The following is a 16,657-nucleotide window of genomic DNA, read 5'->3' as shown; positions in this document are numbered from 1 at the left end:
CTGCGGCTGTCCTTCCAAACATGCCTGCTCCTGCTCAGGATTTGATCCAGTGTCTACAGGCATGGGGGCTAATCTGCCATGCGCATCAGCAATGACAGTACTGAGAAGCAATGTGCTTGAGACAGCCATCCTGGTCTGCAAATGATGGTTGCACCCCAGGGAGCTGGTTTTCAATCAGCTGTGCAGTCACCTTAGAGCCTGCTCCCCAGTTCCTGAGCATGTTGCACTGGACAGTGTTGAAGTTTACCCACAGTGAAGCTGTACCAGCCTGACAGCTTCCTCATCTGCTGATGAGCCATCCTGTTGGAGAAGGAGACTTGATTGGTTTCATTCGACATGCTTCTGAGAGCTGGGGCTTGGAGGAGGGGTTATCCTCAGTGCTTGCAGGTGGGATGTTTCATTATTCATTCTAGCTTCTTGGGGAATACAGAAATCAGGCTGAGAGTCTGTCATCTCTCAGATCCTCTCCATTTCTCCTCTTAAAGATGATTATTATCGCCAATCTTCACCCATCCCTGGAACTTCCTCTATCCCCTGGGCATCCTGAAGGCATCAGCTAATGACTGGGAGATTGTTTGGCTTATTTCTCTCGTGCTCCAGGGAGGGTTTCATCAGGGACTGCCAACTTCCATGCACCCAATCCTTAACCTGTTGGAGCTCAAGCCCCTGCCACTCATTTAACCTAATTGCCTTACATGTCACATTGCAATTAAGCTGATGTGACTTGGCCCTGCTGTCACAGGGCCTGAAGCTGGCTTGGTGGGTCTAAGCAGGATGGAAAACCCTTTCTCCCTGCTTAACCGATGCTGGGAGGCTCCTTGCACTTGTCCTTCATCTCTGCTTCCTATAGGCCTTTGGCTTCAGCATCTCTTTGGGTCTTTCAGATCCTTCTCATCCTGAGAACCCTTCAACCCTCCAAAGAAGGACACTTCACTATTTCAGCTGTTTGGGATGATCTTTTTCTGTTGACATCTCCCCTGTGAACCTCCACTGGGGAGCTGTAGCGTTCAGCTTGGGGTCTGGCTTGTGCAGGATCGCATCCCAGCCGTGAGCACGGCAGGCAGCACTGGCCTTGCAGGTGGGTGGTGGGCATGGCCAAAAGCGTCTCCACTCAGAGCAGGGTTGGGTCTTTCTGGCTGCATTTGGGCTTCCTCACTTCCGACATCCCCCTGTTTTGAGAGTCTTCAGCTGCCCACATATTCTCATTCCTTTTCCTTCTTCCTTGAGTTTCTCAGGAAATCCCCTCAGCCTTCTGACAGAAGGGTCAGAAGCGGAACGTGCTTCAGTGGGAGCGGTTGTCTCGAAAGCCTCCTGTCCCTGTCGCGCAGGTCTCCGGGGCCCCTATGCAGCTGGGAGCACAGCAGGCAGGTTTTCCCAGGGGTTGGCAGTGGCCCAGCTCCCGGCTCCCATGCGCCTGCTGGAGCCAAGGAGGCTTTTCAAAGCGCTGCTTCCTGTCTAGGAGCAGATGGACACTTTTACATCCCCCTTGTTGTGCCACCAAAGGAATGTAACGGTCTCTGTTCCTCTTTAACCCCTCCTCTGCCGCTCTGAATTAGCAAGTTTGCCAGCGCACTTTGCTGTGATTGTGTGTTTTACAGTGATGGTAGATCCTCTCCCTGTATTATGTAGTATGTCCCTGTATTTGGCAAACGTGGCCAAAAACGGGACTGTGAGGGTTGCATGCGTGAAAGCAGAGAAGGGAGGGGCTGTTTTTTGAGCAGGGGAGAAGGAGGGTGATGGTACCTCTTCTCGGCGCTGCCTGTTCCCGTGGGGGCTGAAGTGCTGCTGCCGGCCCTGGCCAATGCAGACCAGCCCCTGCGCAGCCAAGGCTGGGGCATTTCTCCCATTTCTGACACTTGTTCCCCCTGTCATGATGCCTCTGATCCATCCTGGTGCTGAAATACTTTTCCTGGATGCTTTAGCCCCGCTGGCCTCCTGCATAGTCTTTTCTCCCTATACCAAGCGTCACTAGCTGATACCCCCAGATCTGGTGCTCGCTGCCCCGAGGGGTGACTTGGGGGGTTACTGCGTGGAGGGGCTGGCAGCTCACCCGGGGAGCTCTCCTCATACCCAGCTCTAATCTGCTGGCTGAAAAACACTTTAAGTTTTGGAGTAGCTGGCCCAGCTGTCCTCCCCAGTTGAGTCTTCCCCAGCGCCGCTTCGATTACAGCAGCTCTGCTGGAGGCCGGCTCACAAATGGAGGTGCTGTTTGCTGCCTGGGCTCAGAGTTGAACTATGCCAGCTCTCCCAATTTGCTAGATTTCTTCTTCCCAGTGGGCAGGAGGGTTTCAGACTGTTTGCTGCTCAGACAGTGGTGTTACCGGTCTCCTGCTCACATTTTGATAGCGTTATGGGTTTTTTTCCCTCCTTGGGCTCAGTCTGTTTTCTTTCAGGCTGAAGTTGCCCTGTTGGCACCCCTGAAGGCTTATGGTGTTGGAGTTTTGACTCTCTAGAGCCGAAACACAAAAACCTCCTACTGGAAAAACAAATGTGCATCCATGCCTCCCCCCACCCTGCTTTTTTTCCTCCTCCTCAGTTAAATTTACCTCTTCCATGAAGAGCAAGCCTGGAAAAGTTCAGCCGTGAAGCTTATCAGTGTCTGAAAAGTGGGGCTTAGGATACAAACCTGTCCTGCGACCTGGAGCCGGGCGAGGTGCTGTGCTTTGCTTTGAGAAGATGCAGGGAGAGAAGCTGGTCACAGCCCTGGGAGCTGGGCCCTCGCGGCCGTGTGGAAAGGGCCCCGACTGCGGCGAGTGAGACGAGCGGGGCCGTGCAGAGCCAGCAGCCCCTTTTGCTGCCCGTCGTGCCAGCCGGGGCCGGCCTGTGTGGTGTTTTGGGTGATGGGGCGGCTGTGGGTCAGACTTATCCAACACCATGAGAGTGGTTGCTTCAGTTTTCACCTCTTTCAGCCCCAACCAGCCGTCCTTTCTGCCCCCGGCCCTTTTTTTCTCCCAGGAAGCAAGGAAGAAGGTTCCCAATCCCATTAAAAAACTATGAATCGGGTGCTGAGAGGCAACGCACGGGGAGAGACTGAACGTTTTCCTTGGGCCTCCCCAAGTAGGAGAGCTAACAAACGTCCTGGCAATCAATCTGAGGAGACCCAGTAGACACCTTCAATCAACTTATGAACGCAAAGTGGCTCTGAACCGAGGCCCATATTTTGGATGGGTCATAAAGGAGGAGGTTCGGCGGTTTGAAGGTTTGCCCTGCAGCAGCGGTGGCGTGCAGCCTCTCCCGGCCATGAGCTCGGCCTTTCCCTGCTCGGTCACCAGCCGTTTTGGCCTGATGGAGACCTCTGAAAAATAACAGCGCTCCTGCCAGGTGGAAAAGCGCTTCGCATCTGGCTGGCCCTGATTAGTGAAATTATGGTTGCCATGGAGCCCAAATACCTGCTCGGAGAGAGCCTGCCTTCCCCGGTCCCCCGGAGCAGCCCTGGGGGGAGACACGCGGTGCAGCGCAGGCCAATTTTCCTGTTCCCTGGAAGGCTGATTGGTTTCATCTCGGTGAACATCAAAATTAACCTTTTTTATTTTTTTTTTCTCCTCTCAGCCCTATATGGAAGAAAGAGAAATACCCCTTCCCAGTGACTTCTCAGATGAGCCTGGGGCTGAGCTGGGCTTCAGGCTCCACGGTTGCTCCATGGAGGGACCCCAGGCTGGGATGGGGCTGCCGAGTGACTGCTGTGAGCGGTGGTCCCATCTGCACACCCAAACTCGGAGCATCCCAGGGTACCGCCCCAGCTTGCCAGGAGAGCAGAGGCGGCGTGTCTGTGCCCGTTAGCAATGGGGAGGCTCCTAGCTGCCTCCTCCACTGGGCACCTGAGCCCCGGAAAAGGTGCCGGCAAATTATGCCGGGCTCAGGAAAGAGTCCTTGGAGGTCTAGAAAGAGCAGCTGCTGCTGCTGCTGTGAGAGGTCGAGACGTGTTGTCTGCTGGCAACCGCTGAAGGCAGCTCTTTGGAGATACCCCATATCCTGTCATAGGTACGCAGCGGGGAGGAGCCCTACAAAATACCCCTGTGCGGGAGCAGTGGCCGATGGGGCGTCAGCAGGGCCTGGGGCAACTGTCCAAGGAGCCGTGTGAGCCTGGCTCTGCCTTTGTCGAGGGTTTGATCTGAGGCTGGATGCGAAGAGGCCGGGGGGCTGCTGCGCGGGGGCCATAGGCCCTGCAGGGTCAGCCACGTTGGCGCTGTTAAGACGCAGGGAGAGCAGCACGGAGCTGCTCTTTCTGTATAACAGCTCCAGGCAAGCGCAGGAGCTGCCCCAGAGGCTCGTTAGCACCTAAAGGAAAGCAAAGTGCAAAGGGGGAAACTGAGGCACAGGCTATGTTCTTTTTCCCCAAGGCCACTGGCTCAGTCAGCCTAAGTCATCTTGGCTGCTAGTCGTGGCTCTTTCTTCAGCCTTCTGGCTGTGGTCTGGCGCTGCAATAGAGCTGCTTTGGGGGCACCAGATCGATTCCCTCTGGCCGTATAAATATGTCCCACCAGTTGCCATTTGCTCAGAAGCTGCTGGTGGGTAGCTCCATGCAGGCGGCTTTATGAGGCTGGGACGGGGGGCAGGAGGGGTGTCTCCAGCACAAACTCAGGGCTGCACGCCCTGGGCAACGCGTGAGATGCAAGTAGGCACCGCGTGCTGGCTGTCCCCTGTGATTTGTCAGAGCTGATGATCCTGAAATTCAGCTCCGTCCCTGAGAGTCTCCAGCTACACCTCTTCCCTCGGCCCCTGGCAGTCTGTCCCTCGAGGGAGAGGGACCACCAGGGTGATGGGGCTGACATGTCCCCACGCTCCCTCTGCAGACATGCAAAGCAGGAATTTCAGGGCATTGCCAGGATCTGGCTCCTCTGGGCAGCTGATGACCAGCTCTGCGTGGGGTCTGGCTCCTCTGCTCTTGGCACCTGTTGATAACACCGGAGCAAATAAAATATTTCACGGGAGCCATCAAACAGCAGCTTTCCAGTGGCAGGAGTCATCGCGCCTGGAAACAGACCCTCCCATGCCTGATGTACTACTCCTACTGAATTAATAACTCGAGGAAAAATAAAACCAAATGCTTTGGCAGGGCAGAAGAGGGTAAGAAAAGAGTTGGGAAAGGATGCAGTCAGGCGGAGGCTGCAGCGTTGGACGACCCTGCCCTGTGCTGGCCTGGCTAACGCTGGAGGCAGCCAGGTGTCCTCCCTGTCCCAAGAAGGAGCACGAGCCGCAGATCGTGATCTAGGGAAACCAAGCTGCATCTCTCCAGCGCAGGCTTAGCCTGGGAGGGCTTGCTGTGGCGACATCCTGTGAGCGGGCTGCTGGTACTCTTGCTTCAGTGGTGACGGGGATGGGAACGTGCCCCAGGGTCTTTCATCTGCTGCAAGGCAGCAGCGTGGCACAGAGGACCGGAGTGGCTGGCCCTGCCTCAGTTTCCCTCTCGGGCACTGCAGCTTGTGGCCTTTCTGTGCTCAGGACCAGACAGTGTTAATTAAAACTGCCAAGTCTTGTGCAGGCGGGGGAAGAAATGGGGGGGGGGGGGAGGGATGGGGCGCATACAGCGCCATAAAAGGCGGCGCTGATCTGCCCTGCAATTAGCCTGAGTGATGCACCCTTGAGAAGAGCCCAGAGCGGCTGCAGTTGGTTATTAGGGCTGCAGCTCTGAAGCTTCAAAGCCAATGTTTGTCCTCTGTTTTGGCGTCTTCGTTCTTCTGACGATGTTGCAGACAAAGCTGGCCTCAACAGGCACGTCAAGAGACGAGGACGTCCGGGAGGAACGCCTCCCGGGAGGGATGGGTGCGTGGCAGGGTGCAGGGAGGAAGATGGGGGGCGATTCCCACCTTCCAGCAGGGATCGGGGCTGGGGCTGCCTAGGGAGCTTCGTGCGTTTGCTGGGCTCGCTCGCGGGCTGCTGAAGTGTCCGGGATAGCCCAGAAATGCTCCAGCCATGGAGACGCCCAGGCTGTACTGTCGACGGGCGACAGCCGCGGGAGCAGCGTGCAGAGAGGTGCAGGTTGCAGCGTGCTGCCAGGCGTCCCTCCCTGCTGCCTCCCCGCTGGACCCCTGCCAAGCAGTGTTAATATAATAAAGTGCCTGATAAAGGAAATAGGCTGAAGGGTCATGCTCTGATGTGCCGTTAGCCCTCTTTAGCCAACAGGGGAGCAGTAATGGAGCAGAGGTTGCCGTCTCCTAATTATTTGGTTTATCAGAAAATTGAAAACCGGAATGGACTGCTCAGAAGCGCTGTCATGACTGTGGAGGAGCATACCAGGGGCATATCAAGAAACACAGACACTGAGGGAGAGAAACGGAAAGTGATGTGGAGTCCCTGGGAGCCACTAGTCCATCCCAAGAGAGATGAGTCGATGGGTAAGGTGGGAGCAGGCGTTTTGCCCGCAGTTACGGGGGCTGCTCCAGCAGAGGGAGGCAAAAGGTGAAGGAAAAGGGGACACAGAGCGAGCAGAGCCCCTGGCTCTGGTGGTTCTGGTGTCCTGGCAAAACTGGGGCTGGGAGCTGGAGCCTGGAGGAGCGGGGCAGCAGGGTTTGCTGGCACCCAGCAGCCAGGATCTGGTCACCTGGGGAGAGGGATGGAGCCATGGTTCAGCCACGAGCCAACCAAGCTCCGTCTGCTTCTTGCACCTCACAGACTGCACTTGCTGCGTGCCGTGTTTGCTGCATTTGGCTAGGAAAGGAGACTGCGCTGTCCAGATGTTTAAGAAAGTCTGTTCAGCTAGGGCTCAGCAGCATCTCCACTGAACTACTGAAACCCAAAGAGCCTCTAAACATCCCTGTCCCAGCAGGTGTCCTCTCACCCCCGCAGGGCTGTAGGACAAATCAGCTGTGGTGGTTCCTGCAGAGACAAAGATGCGTGAGCAGAGTTCAGCTGGGTCCCCCAGGGCTGCCCTTCACGGCCGTCCCTTGCAGCCCTGGCACGTGACGAGTTTGCTGGGTTGCATCCTTTTGGCAGATGAGTGCCCCACGTTACTCCTTACTCCTGCCGCTTGCCTCGTTGGCACGAACGGGTGCCCGTTCCTGCAACAAAGCTGGTGACCGCCTGGTGGGGCGAGACGAAAAGGACGGGGAAGGGAAGCACCTGGGGCCCATGCCAGGAGCAGGCTGCGTGCATGTCTGTTCATCAGGGACACCAGAAAACACGGGAGGCAGACGAGGGGTGGAGGGGAAAGAGAAAGTACGGAGTGAAGGGGAGCCTTCTAGGAATGCTCCTTCCCCTGCCGCAGTCTCGCAAGAGGGATTTCGCTGAAGCCCACTTGGCACCTCAGCGGTACAGCACACTGCCCTGGCCCAGATCCTTCCCCTGCCTTGCTCAGAAATTCCCTGGCGGAAAAGCAGGCTTGGCACCCTTTGGAGGTAGGAGGGTGGGAAGAGAAATCTCCCACCCCCGTGCCCATCAGGTGCAGTTTCTGGCTCTACTACCCAGGTGCTGTAGCCTTCAATGTGCCACTTCCCCAGCACCATTTCCAGCCCCGGCACTTGCTGCGAGGGCGTCGCTGCCTGAGCTCCCGACAGTGTCGCCTGGCCGGTCTCACCGCCCGGCAGCGCTCTGTCGCATGAGTGAGCCGCCGGCTGCCCCCAGCGGTCCGTGAGCCAGGCGGCAGGGTTGCTCCTGCCCATGCTCCCAATGCCCCCGCTGCATGGCCAGGGGACTAAAGCCACGGCACCTAGAAGAAAAAGCCTAGTGACACTGGTGCCTGGGTCCCCTCCTGACACGAGAGTCCGTGGGGGGCCCGCACGTGGGCATGGGGAGGGAAGGAGAAGGGGACTTGTCCCTGCTGGAGCAGCTCCTGGGCATGGCAGGGAACCACGAGCCGGCTGGGACTGCACGTGCTGCGTGGTTGGGGCAAATCCTGCTGGCCAAGTACAGCAATTTCATGTGTGGGCTTTGGGGCCAGAGCGGATGCTTTCCTGTATGGGATGTTGCTCTCTGTCTGCTCAGATTTGGAAGTGGTCACAGTCACTGAGAAAGCAACTCAGGCCGTCTGTCAGCAGCTGTGCTCAGACCAACCCTGGTCATCTTTGCTGTCATAAAGGTGTCACCAAATGAGGAGGAGCAGCAATAAGCCTGGCAGGACCTGGGCACAGATCAGCACTGGATTCCCTCGTGCAGCAGGAGATCCCCTGACACAGAAGTGTGGGACCTCCTGTATCCAAAATGCACCCACCTGTGCTCCGAGGGCCCCACAGATGCTGCCGTTCCTGGGAGGGGATCTTGCATCTAGGAGGTTCTCTCTGCAGGGTGATGGAGGTGCTGTCTGGCCTCATATTGCTGGCTCTGAAACATAAAAATCACAGCGTTTCAGTGCTAGGAAAACTGCACTTCTGAGCACGGGGAGGAAGAGAGAGAAGGTCCCTGTGTCCTGTCCCTGCTGTCGCAGCACTGTGCCATAACCCCCTGTGTTTTAGCCTATCCCCATCCCCACTGGAGACTGAGGTTTCTTTACCTTCGTTACTCCTATGGGAGCATGTGGCACCTCTCTCCTCTCCTGGTTTCAGATGCTATTTGCAGCTTGTTTTTTTCCCCTATGTCATGTCTTGCTTACACCCGATTACTCTCCTGGTCCTTCAGCTTCAATAGCTCCTCTCCTCTGCTGGGGGAGACGATTTCCCAGGAAAAGCCACTTCTCAGGGCAGTGCTGGACACTTCCTTCCCTCTGAGAGTTTGCTCTGCTAATTCCCTGCTGCTTGCAGCCTCTTATCTGCTGCCAGAGGCACACGTAGGGCCAGCTTTGGGCCACCATGCCTGCTCCAAAATTTCCTCAGGCAGAATCATGACGCTCTGCCCCGACCTGGGCACGTTCCCACGTAACCCTTAGAGACTGGCACCAGTGTGCGGTGCCACCGACAGCAGTGGCGGCTCTGCTGGCCTCTGTGCAGCCTTCCTCCCCCGAGCATCGTCGCTGGGCTGGGACAGAGCCGGGCACCAATCTGCCTCTCCCCAGCACCCTGGGCCTTGGGCCAGGGAGGCCAAGGACCGTTTTTGCTTCTGCTGCCAGCCCATTCAGAGGCTGGGAGAGGCCAGGCAAGGGACTTTCAAGGCATCCAAGCTCTTTGTCTTAAACCAGGAAGGGAAAAAGCCTCTGGGGCTTTGAGGAATCGATTCCCATGGTGTGCGCACAAGTGCACGGTCCCCACCTGCCACCCCCGTCCCCTGCTGCTGTCCCTCAGCTTTATTGCAGTAGGCAGCAATGAAAGGGGGTCCCATGTCCCCTCCAAATGGGTGGATGACGCCCTGCAGCCCAGGGTGCTCCAGGGGCAGTGTGCTGGGGCAGGTGGCTAACACCGGGTAGTCCCCGTGCGGGGGGTCCTGCCCGGTGCTGGGCTGTGCCTGGCGGCCCCGGGGCTGTGAAGTTTGTGCCCAGCTGTGCGCTGCCAGCCATCACCCCGAGGGCCAAGCCAGACCACAGCATCCGTCCCATCGCAGCTGTACCCACCTGGACCCACTCGGCTCTGCCCTCCGAGCTGCTGCCAGCCACTAATGCCCCCACTTAATTCCAATGCCCCCACTTAATTGAAGTGAAAAGTGCAGGCAAATATTCATTTCCCCTAGAAAGGGCTCTGTTTGCTTTCTCAGCAGTGGGGCCGCTCTGGGGCAGAGCCCTGTAGAGCACCTTCGCAGGAGGGCTGCGAGGCGTCGCTGTGCCTCTCCTGCCGTGCTCGCTGCCACCACGGCCGGCATCGCCACTCCCACGAGGCTCAGAGCCTCCCGGGAAAGAGAGGACACCCCACTGGCTGGGTTTGGCCCCTCGGCACGGCACTGAGCTTGGCTTGGCATCCTGCCATGGGTAAGTCGTCTCAGTGCCTTAGTTTCCCATGGGGACATGTGGGCTGGAGGAGATGGGTGAGCGCTGCTGCTATGTGCCCTGGCATCAGGAGGGTGTTTTGGGGTGCAGGACTCTCAGGCAGGAGTCCCTGCGCTGGAGATCCCTGGATCCAGACTGCTCCTCGCACCCCGGCCGTATGCACTGGGCACACCAGGGCAGCGAGTTGTGCTGGGGCTGAGCCCAGGCGTGAGCTGGCAGCACGGGCACAGGAGCCAAACAGCCATGCCCAGATCCATCACCCATCAAGGATGCAGGTCTCTCCCTGCCTCTTCTCCAAGATCCCTGTCCTGTTCCCCCCAAGATCCACTCGACTTCGGCCTGCCGGATGCTCTCCCGGCTCTGTCCTGCCCAACTCCACCAAACACCTCGTGCACAGTGAGGACAACGCTGGGACCGGCCCAACCAAGAAGTGTCACTGGGATGTAACAGCCTGGTGAGGTCACAGGCCAGGGTCCCCTGGCCCTCTCGGTCCCGCCAGCCCCTTGCAGCACTGCTGCGGTGGACGGATGGGGCGAGAGGCTGGACGCACGGAGCCGCGGCGTGTGTGTGTGTGTGCACAGGTCTGAATTTGGAGCCGAGGTGCTGCGGGCTCGCAGTGCCCTCTTGCGTCGCAGGGGAAGGCAGTGCAACGCCCAGCCTCCTCCCGCCGTACCCCGACCCCCCTTCCCAGCCCAGGCACAGCCTGTTCACGAATATCTGTTCCCTTCGGCGCGTCCCTGCCTCCTTCCCTCTCACACATGCGCCGCAATGGAGCCGTGGCCCCGGCTGCCTCCCCATCACCACCTCCTCCCAAACTCCTAGAGGGAGGCTGGGGAAGGCTGGAGGACCCAGACCCTTGCTGAGCAAGGTGAGTCGCTGCCTTGCAGCCAACCCTCAGCCCGAGTGGCGCTCACTGCCAGGACGCGGGGAGGAGGGATGGAGCCGGGGGGGCTGGTGGAGTGCGGTGTGGGACACGCCGGGGCTGGCGATGAGCATCAGAGGCGGATGAGCATCACGGCAAAGCGGCCGCGCACGGGATCCAGGCTCGGAGACGCAAACGGGAGCCCACCTGCTTCTCCAGCTTGGAGTCGGGCTGAAACTGGTAAAACACACGTTGTGGGCGAGAGGAGCTGTGGCTGGAGCGGGGACACACAGCCCTGCCGCGCACTGGGGAAAGCCTGTGTGTGGCCACCCCACAGGGCTGTCGCCCTGCAACCGGTGGATGTGGCTGCACATCTGGAAGCTGGGAGCCCCTGGGAAGCAGCTCGGTCCATCTGCACCTTCCCGCAGAGCCGCTCCGAGTGCGGACAACTCCGCGCTGCCCCGGCCCCTGAGCCGAGCGCTGTCAGGACGGCAGCAGGGCTGATCGATGGCTTACTCACCACGGAGGCCACGTAAATGGCAAATCACTGCGTTGCGAAGGCTGCTGATGGGGATGGAGGCGGCCGCGCTGCCCTCCCCCGGGACTCTAAGAGAGTCAATGGAGTTTATTACTTTAACGTACTTCCTCTCTCTCTCACCTTCTGAGGAGCATCTTTTCTGCAGCGCTGCTTTCCAAGCGAGGAGCCAGCCTCCAGCAGAGGTAGGGTCTCAGCACCATGTGATCCTTGCCCATTTCTCCAAGGGTGGGAGAGGAAGCCCCCAAGACCCTCCTTGCTCACCCGCAAGGAACCCCTCTGTCAGAGGATGAGCAGGAGAAGGTGGATAAGGGCAGCCAGTTTTTCAGAGCCGAGCTCCAAGGGGAGAGCAGAGGCAGGATTTTATTAGCCTGCCTGCTAAGATAGCAGAGCCTCCCTCCCCTCCCTCGCTCCCTCCCCATCCCAACCTCACCCAGCGCAGGAGAGCACTGCAGTGGCAGGACCTCACCCTTCGTCCAGAGCTTCCTAATAAAACGTAAGTCCTTCCCGGGGAGGAAGAGAAATTTTCCCCACCGCTGTTTTACAGTCGCCCCATTGGCCCCTCCGCACAGCTGGCAGAGCGCAATCGTGCTGCGTGCCTCAGGGCTGGCTTTGGGGCTGTGTCCTGCCTTGCTTTGAGGGGGGACAACCCACCGAGGTCTCCCTGACAGCAGGGTGAGGGGGTGGAGGTGGGTCGGGGAGCTGCCAGGGCTGTTTGCACGCATGAGATGGGGCTGGGGAGCTTGGGAGCCTAAAGGGAAACTTTTGGGAGCCTTTGAAGGGCTCTCCTAGAAGAAGAGATTTGGCTGGGGCAGGATGGGGGGGTCCTTCCCATGAGCACCCTGCCCTGAGGGTAGATGAGCCGCATCCGCGCCGTTAAAAGGGAAGGGGAGCAGAGGGCTCGGGTGCAGCAGAGGGGCTGGGAGAGCACCTCTCACACCACCCCGTCTCTCTGCAGCCATGAATCTCTACAGCAACTGCTCCAGCCCTGAGTTCCCCCTGCCCCAGAGAGACTTTCCCGTGGAGCCCATCAGCCCAGATTTCTGCAACAGGACTCACCCGGTGGCCCTGTTCGACCCCAAAGATGCAAACCTGACGGAGGAGCAGTTGCGGAATAAGTACCTGGGGCCTCGGCGGTCCAGCTTCTTCGTCCCCATCTGTGCCATCTACCTGCTGATCTTCGTAGTGGGGGCCGTGGGCAACACGCTCACCTGCGTCGTCATCCTCCGGCACAGGTTCATGAGGACGCCCACCAACTACTACCTCTTCAGCCTGGCCATCTCTGACCTGCTTGTTCTCCTGTTGGGGATGCCGCTGGAGCTGTACGACATGTGGAGCAACTACCCCTTCCTCCTGGGTGCCAGCGGCTGCTATTTCAAGACGCTGCTCTTCGAGGCCGTCTGCTTCGCCTCCATCCTCAACGTTACAGCCCTGAGCGTGGAGCGCTACATCGCCGTGGTCCATCCGCTCAAGGCCAAGTACGTGGTGACCAGAAACCATGCCAAGAGAGTCATCATCACCATCTGGGTCATGTCGGTCATCTGCTCCATCCCCAACACCAGCCTCCACGGGCTGCAGCCTCTCTATGTGCCGGGCCGGGGGCGCGTGCCGGATTCAGAGATCTGCACCTTGGTGAAGCCACGCTTGACTTACAACCTTATCATCCAGATCACCACCATCCTCTTCTTCTTCTTGCCCATGGGGACCATCAGCATCCTGTACCTGCTCATTGGCCTGCAGCTCAAGAAAGAAAAGATGCTCCAGGCCTTGGGAGCCAAGTCAGGGGGTGGCTGCGACTACCACAACACCCGGGGGCACAAAAAAGTCAAGAGGATGCAGGTCACGAAGATGCTGTGTGAGTCCCAGGCAGGAGATGGGGAGAGCTGCTGGGTGTTTCCCAAGGCTGCTTTGGGAGGGGGATGAAGGGAAACTGAGGCACGGCCAATCTGGAGCTGCTGAGGATGGGCCATCCGGGAGGAAGGGTGCGTGGCTTACAGGGTGCAGGAATAAAGGCAGATCTGGTGGCTCCAGTCCAGCGATGGGGCTTGCTCGTGACAGCTCCCCCCGCCGCCGGCTGTGAGATCTCTCCTCCTCCAGGAACGTGCTGGATGAGAGCCTGGGAGCAAAGGGAAAGGCGCAGGGCTGGTGGGAGGGAGCCCATCTTCCCGGCCTGGGCTGTGCGTGCAGATCTGCACCCGGCCCCAGAGCCCTGGGAGTGCTGGTGGTCTGTGCAGGGAGCATTTCCCAGCAAGGAGGCCAGTTCTCACCCAGATCTGTTGCCGTTGCCACCATCCCCAGGCAATGATGCAATGACCCAAGGCCTGGCAGGAGCATCCCTCCATCCTACCTCCCTGCACCCTTCCTCGCACTCTCTAGCCACGGTCCCCAGCAGCCTCTGGCCCCTTTCCCAGCAGTGGGAGCTGGCCACCCTTGGGTATCTGTTTCTTCCTGACATGCTGACCTCTACATGCTCCTGGCCCCCGTGACGGCACAGCGATGGCGGGTTGCCCAGCCCAGGCCTTTGACGGGGCCAGGGCTGCTTCTCAGCCATGTCTCAGACAGACATTAACTTCCCTCTGGCCTCCCTTGGCACCGGGGCTGGGAGAGGGGCGAGGAGGGGCCTGTCCCCCATGGAGACACAGAGCGGCGTGGGTATGACGGGGACCCCAGGACTGCCTGCACACGCACCCACATCCCTGTGCATCGGCAGAGCTGGGTTAGAAAAGAAGCAGGAGCCCAAGGAGAGGGCTCAAACAGCTCTTGCTACCTGGATTGAACCAGCAGCGATTCCTCGGGGCCGTTCCTGGGCCTGGCTGATGGTTTCCTGGTCAGCAGCGAGCGGTTTTGGGGCTGGGGCTGGTGCCTGTGCCCACACGGGACATCTCCCCGCGTGCCGAGTGGCCCCACGGTTGTGCACTCGTGGCCTCCCCACTACCGATGCCCACCCTGGCTGTCAGCCAAGGAGGCCGCAGAGGCACGTGGTGGAGCAGTGCCTGAAGCAGCCCTGGCAGGAGATGGTGGGAGAGAGAGATCCTAACCAGACTTCGCAGTCTCTCCGCCACCCCGGGGCCCTGGCAGCAAGTCAACAAGCTAGAGGAGAAATCAGCTGAGGGGCCCTTTGCAGCTCTCCCTTCCTCTCTCCGCCACTTTTTGGGTGTCCTTTGCTATGGCCGAGGCCAAAATGGGACAGTATGGCACCTGGTGCTTCTGCTCTCTGAATGGTGGCCAGGGCCAGCGCCTTTGGGCTAGCACGGGTCTCTCTAACATGGGTCTTTGCTGCACCCCAGAGATAGCTGTATTTCCATCCCCTTGTCCATCCATACTTTCACCTCAAATCCCTTCGGCAACAAGCCGAGGTCCAGGCAGACTGCTTCCTGTCTGAGGGAGATGTGGCTGAATCTCACAATCCCACGGTCAGCCCCTGACAAAGGTGTGGCACCAGTGTTTGGGGCTGTGGGGCCGGTGTTGGGAGAGAGCAGCCCCATAACACCGGCCCCTTGGCTCCCTGCAGTTGTGCTCGTGGTGGTGTTTGGGATCTGCTGGGCACCCTTCCACACCGACCGCCTCGTCTGGAGCTTCATCTCCACCTGGACCAGCCACATGCTCTACATGTTCCAGTATGTCCACATCATCTCGGGCGTCTTCTTCTACCTGAGCTCAGCAGCCAACCCCATCCTCTACAACCTGATGTCCACCCGCTTCCGGGAGATGTTCAAGGAGGTGATGTGCCACCCTGGCCACCGCGCACCAGGCTCCCGGAAATACTCGCCCAGCATCACTCATGCCACCACCCGCAGCACTGAATGCGAGCACATGCCTGGTGCCAACGGCCTGCCCCTCTCTGACGCCGAGGAGTATGAGATGGAGGAGGTGGAGGGAGGCCAGGCTGGCGTACACAAGACATCCCTCTGCTGAAGCACGGGAGGATGCAGAGGGACCAGGACCAGCTTTCCCCACCACCAGCATCCATCCCCCCTCGGCATCACTGCAGCCAGGCAGAGCCCTGCGGGGAGGGGGGCAAGCAGGAGAGATGGAGGGCCCCCGTCTCTCCATGCCATCCTGCTGGGATTTGAACGCTGCCAGGCTGGTCTCAGCACTGCAGCACCAGCTGTCCCTCACCACGCAGAGCCCCGGTTACATTGCACCCTCTGGTCTAGGCACTGGCCAAGGGCAGGCAGCTGTCATGGCGCTGGGACAGCTGCCTGCCTCATCAGGGATTTGCCAGCAATGCCCCAAAACTGCCCCAGCACCCCCCGACCTAGCAGGGTGAGCCTGTGAGCACAGGTGGCAGGAGTGTCATGCGGCCCTATTTTGGGACGTCATGCCGGGTGGGGACCTGGAGAGGTGCTTGCACTTGGGCTGAGGTCTGCTGGGTTGGGAGAGGGGTTCACACCCGATAGAGCTGGAAAAAAAAGAGGCTTTAGGGTGCCCTTTTCCCTTGATACCTTTCCAGGGCCCTCGCATGGATATGCCCCGGATTGTCTTGCACCTCCTGTTGGTCCTGCTGTGAGCGGGGAACGGAGTCTCGGCTTTAAGAAAAAGGCCAGGTTCTGCCTCTTGGTCTCTGGCCTCAGGGTTGGTTTACGGCTCATTTCTCCCAGCTTTTTTCTAGTGTCTTCATTCCACTGAGTGCAGGAGAAGGAGAGTGGCCGTTCTCTCCTCCGCGCAGGAGGCCGGGAGCTGGAGCCCATGGGAGAAAATAACCTGAAGCAGGAGGGTTGGCAGAGCTGAGCTCTGCCTCGCAGCTCCTCAACAGCAGCAGCAGGCTGTCTCCAGCGTGGAGGAACATCTCTGTCCCTTTCCCTGCCGCCCCGCGAACGTGCCTCGTGTCCCTCCACGGCAAACACTCGGCAGCCGATGCAGAGTCCGTCCCGCTGTGCTGAGGTTCTGCAAGATCACTTGCTTCCCCCTACAGACGCGGGAGCCTGGCCTGGCACTGGGGAGGTGGTGGGATGCCTTTTGTCCCCGGCGCAGGCTGATGCTGCGTGCCCCTGGCTCCCTCCTCTTCCTCAGCTCAGTGCAGCCTGCCGTGCCCTTGACGCAGGGGAAGTGGGGAGCCCTCCTCCATCTCCGGTGTGCGTGAGCTGATCATCACTCAAGAATTAAAAATCAAAGCTGTTCCCAGGATTTGTGCTCTGATTATGTCTCTCGGGACTCAGCTCTCCTCCCAGCGCAGCATTGAACCTCAACGATCTTCACCGGGGTGTCATGAGCAGGCCACGGGAAGGGGCAAGAGGCACCCATAGGTGTCTCTTTACCTCTCCCACTGCCGTGTCTCTCTCTGAGGCGTTTCTGCTCTGAGGAAAGTCGGCACCGGTCTTGGGTACGGGGTTTGCTGCCTCCCTGGGTGGCCACAGCTGCGAGCGCTCAGGAAAGGCATGCCCTGCTCCCGCGCCCCACGCCGCGTGCAGGGTGTTGAGCAGGAGGCACCCATGCTTTCCACCCGCAGCGCTGCATGGGCAGAGCTGGGCCTCAG

The 16,657-nt window shown here is 59.2% G+C and overlaps 1 protein-coding gene across 4 annotated transcripts; it reads left to right on the top strand.

Annotated features, from left to right (window-relative positions):
• The first annotated feature begins 10,488 nt into the window (after window positions 1–10,488).
• On the top strand, window positions 10,489–16,307 carry NMUR1 (neuromedin U receptor 1). 4 transcript variants are annotated; one of them, XM_068954129.1, is made up of 4 exons: window positions 10,489–10,652; window positions 11,316–11,366; window positions 12,140–13,036; window positions 14,693–16,307. In XM_068954129.1, the coding sequence occupies exons 3-4, from the start codon at window positions 12,142–12,144 to the stop codon at window positions 15,094–15,096; spliced, it is 1,299 nt and encodes a 432-aa protein (XP_068810230.1). In that variant the 5' UTR covers window positions 10,489–10,652; window positions 11,316–11,366; window positions 12,140–12,141; the 3' UTR covers window positions 15,097–16,307. The 4 variants fall into 4 exon arrangements, with proteins under 4 accessions (XP_068810230.1, XP_009680463.2, XP_068810229.1 ...); XM_009682168.2 differs by having other exon boundaries at window positions 11,313–11,366; XM_068954128.1 differs by having other exon boundaries at window positions 10,489–11,366.
• Window positions 16,308–16,657: the final 350 nt, after the last annotated feature.

Source organism: Struthio camelus, chromosome 9, assembly GCF_040807025.1.
Source record: "Struthio camelus isolate bStrCam1 chromosome 9, bStrCam1.hap1, whole genome shotgun sequence".
In the NCBI taxonomy this organism is placed as follows: domain Eukaryota; kingdom Metazoa; phylum Chordata; class Aves; order Struthioniformes; family Struthionidae; genus Struthio; species Struthio camelus.
The sequence above is the reverse complement of the archived record's forward strand: the minus strand, read 5'-3'. Positions and strand labels throughout refer to the sequence as shown.